The sequence below is a fragment of the Vigna unguiculata genome, chromosome 9 (genome assembly GCF_004118075.2).
Source record: "Vigna unguiculata cultivar IT97K-499-35 chromosome 9, ASM411807v1, whole genome shotgun sequence".
NCBI lineage: Eukaryota > Viridiplantae > Streptophyta > Magnoliopsida > Fabales > Fabaceae > Vigna > Vigna unguiculata.
Window position 1 is genome coordinate 22340128 of NC_040287.1, and position 3940 is coordinate 22344067.

A 3940-nucleotide genomic window follows, 5' to 3' on the forward strand; every position below is an offset into this window, starting at 1 on the left:
AATTTGAAACAATAAAAAATTTAAAAAAAACAAAAAAACTAGAGGAATAAGAATTTAATTGAGTCTAACATTTTTTGCAAATTAAAATTCAATTAAAACCCAAAAGTTAAAAAAGACCAATTTAAACTTTCCAACCAACTTATAACCAGACAGGTAATTAAACCTTCGGATTAGTAATGGTAATCGATTAATTAAACCTTCCGATTAGCAATGGTACTTCACCTTAGCCCCACTTAAAAAGAAAAAAAAAATCTAATTGTCAAATACCAACGATGACAAGACTTGTTTCCAAGTAATTAAATAACTCGTGTATGATGCAAAAAACTGGCCAACAGGCATGTAATTGATTAATGATATAATCATCAGAAGTAGTCGAGAACCGAAGTTTCCAACGAAAAAAAGAAGTCAAAGTTAAACAGAAGGACTATACGATACGTCAAGTACAGATTTATACGACTCTATTTAATTAAGCTTTTTTGTCTATATGGTTCCATCATCTTATGGCGACATCTCACCTAAATTTGACCATGACAGAACGCTTTAGAAGATACTTCAAACTTGGTGCTACAGCAACCTTTCCAGAGCCAAGTTTTCATCACCACCAACAGCTTCCAGAATGTTCCTTACTTGAGCTTCAGGAAATCCCATCTCGACAAGTTTCTGTACCTGTACCAAATTAAAAAGAAACTGCATGTGTTACAAAATTATCATATATAAGTAATTTTCATAATGATTCACTAACAATGGATATGAAAATAATTACCTAAGTAGCTTAGATTCATAATTTTGCACTATCTATGTCAAAAGCACACCAATATTCTCAAATAGGTTTATACATGTCAATAAACAGTAAGAACACAATAAAGTGAGGTTAGATACATGAAAATATATGCTTGTGTAAAACAATATACTAAACGACCAATTTATCCAAAACAATCTACATAATAAAGTAATACAGAATGTCCTGCATGAATGTTAAAACAATGTCACATAGTGGTCATGACATTTAAATACGCTCGATGATGTGCATCCATATTCCAAAAATCAAAAGGGGCAGCAAACTTAGTACCTTGTCTTCAATCCCACGAGTCGATGTCTGGCAAAACTTTCAGTCCAGTAGCGGGCAGTGCTAACAAATGTCTGATAGTCTTTCAGATACTGCATTATCCATAGACAGACAAAATTACAATCACAAAAAATTATCTAGCAAAACTAAAACGTTGCATATAATCTTCAACAAATTACTGTTCTTTAGCAGTTCACACACAGAATACAAGAAGAAGCATTTCACATAAGTAGAGACACAGCTGCACTACAGAATGAGCCATACTTGCTGTGCCACCACAGCATCTTGGGGATCATCAGGCTGAGGGCAGAGAGAAGTGCTTGCACAGAAGAAGTGCAGTCTTCAGGGTGAGTGCCGGGCTCCACTGGTCTTTCAAGATGTCCAGGCAAATAGCTCCACTTTGGCTGCTGATATTAGGGTGCCTTCAATGATGAATAGAGACAATAAAATCCAAAACATTAATCAACCAAAAAAACAATTTTCTGATAGTAATGCCTTAATTGTTATATTAGCATCAGAAAAGAAATAGCTCATTTTATAGAGGCTGAAAGAAAAAATAAACTCAAACATCAAAAACTTCTGAAGAAGTCAGAACTCCTGATATGGGCTAGTTGAAACCTCGAGTTTGCTGTTTTCAACAAAACTTGTGGGAAACTTATTATTCTCCAAATTTGAGAGAACACCAAAAAAAACGAGGTATATATTCTGTCAGTTTAATAATCAATGAGAGAACTCCGTTTATGTATCATAGCCGGCCCCAAGCCCAGGTAAGGGAGGAGGGTTGTGTTAGACCTTCGGCAGCCAACACATTAAACTTGTCAATTTACCTAACATAAGAACATGAATCACTCACAACAGAAACTAAGCTGATATACAGACGATGAAATACAGAACTCAGCGAATCAAAAGATCGAGAGACAAAAAGTGTCGCACTATCACACTCTATCCTATGAAGAGAATCAGCCTATTGAGCTTCTCTAGCGAGTTAAAATGAACCTCAAGCAGCATCAATGACAAAATCGAATCAGGAAAAACCCTGGCAAAATACCAAACTACAATTATCTATGTCATCCATGAATATATGACAACACATAGGTCTAGGAAAAAGATCACCTTCCAATCCAAACCCAAAGCACATTCTTGTATTACATTACAAACTATCAGAAGACACACACACACACAAAAGAGTTAACAATATCAGCTGCTTTAAGGACTCCATGTTCCACTCACACGCATCAAATTTCAGCCCAAAACAGAAGGATTTTTTAAAGAAAGGAAACTGAACAGTAAATAACAATTTATTTTCGTACTGAACTACGGTTTTTAACTGCATCACTCTATTGCATTAAAATTGTCAATATGTCCCAAACAACAAAGTGTAAACTTTCCAAACTAAACCAAAACACACTTTGTCCCGTTTCCCATACCCACGGATGGTTGCATAAATGAAAACAAAAAATTTAACAATATCAGTTTGGCAAAGGACTCCATGCTCCTTACGGATCAAATTTTGCGAAAAAAAGAAGAAAGAAAACAGAACAGTAAATAACAATTCATTATCGTACCAAACTTTGGTCTTGAACTGCATCTTGGGGGGTTCAAACGGGTATCCCTCTGCAACAAAAGCAACGAAACATAATAAAAACGTGAAGCCGAAGAAGGAGCCAAACAATTGAGGGGAAATGAAACCCTAACGCGAGGGAGAAAAAATAATTAAGGGTAATGAAAGAAACAGGCAAAGGGAATAAGAACTTATTCTACCTGGCAATGTGATATCAATCTGAAAAGTGCCTCCATCGTAGGGAGTTCCAATAGGACCCGGAATGGTGCCGATTAACTGAACAAGATCATCGCTTTTCTGACTCACTTTGATGCCCGATCCCTCTGAGTCCTTGCTGCATTCCACCAGCTCCTTCTGCACGCGCGCAAAGTCTATCATCTTTACTCTGTCAACACCAATAACAAAACCCTAGATAGTGAGTCACAGACGGGGAGAACCCAGAAAACACCTCTTATAATAGTAGAAAACAAAAATGAACGAAAAGCAGAAGTGTACAGAAGAAGCGTAGAGAACAAAGGTTATGTGGCGTTTTCACTTGCGAGGGAATGAGTGAATGATATATTCTTTCTCTCTGTTTTCTTTAATATATACTATATTGTTTTCAGCCGTTACGGAAAACCTCGTTACAATTTCCTTTGGCCGTGCCGGACTGGTGCTGAGTGACGCGTATTCTCGCAATCTGGTTTGTTTTTTGAGTTTTATTATTATCAAAAAAACACGACGCCACTCTGAAATTTGTTACCGAACCAACTCTTTGATTCGAACGCCCCGTGAAGTTCCATGGAATTTCTGTTCAACACAGCGCCAAATAATTTCCTAACTAAAACTTTTATTTCCATCTGATTAAAAATAATTATTTATTCAGCCATTCTCCAACCAAATAAATCATGAGATATAAGGCAATTATAAAGAATTCGTAAAAAAGAATTCGTCGAGTAACCTTGTTTAAACACTTACCTTGGCTTTGGACGAAACATTCTAATAATATTGAGAAATTGAAATGCATTGTATTTGAATTGTTTGTAATTAAATTTCTTTCATTTTCTAAATAACTTGTTTGGATAAAGAAATTAAAATACATGATATTTCAGTTTCTTGTTTAGATAAAATAATTAAATTTCTTGTGAGATAAAATTTCATTTTAACAATATTTATTTTAGGCGTAATTATGTTTTGAGTTCATGATAAATTTGAAAACGGACTAGACAACCCAAATGGGTCGGGCCGACCAGACGACTCAGCCCGGCCGGGAAACCCAAACGAGCTAGGTTGGGTCGGCTCGATGATCCAGAAAAACTTGATCAGCCTGATGG

General features: G+C 35.9%; 1 protein-coding gene across 1 annotated transcript; it reads right to left on the reverse strand.

The window, feature by feature from the left end:
• Window positions 1–312: 312 nt before the first annotated feature.
• Window positions 313–3443, reverse strand: LOC114164808 (ubiquitin-conjugating enzyme E2 27). Its single transcript, XM_028049577.1, is given in 9 exon segments — window positions 313–666; window positions 1070–1095; window positions 1098–1158; window positions 1331–1374; window positions 1377–1397; window positions 1400–1488; window positions 2632–2680; window positions 2828–3012; window positions 3123–3443. Coding segments are annotated over 8 exon segments (570 nt in total). The 5' UTR covers window positions 3006–3012; window positions 3123–3443; the 3' UTR covers window positions 313–564.
• Between the last annotated feature and the right edge of the window lie 497 nt (window positions 3444–3940).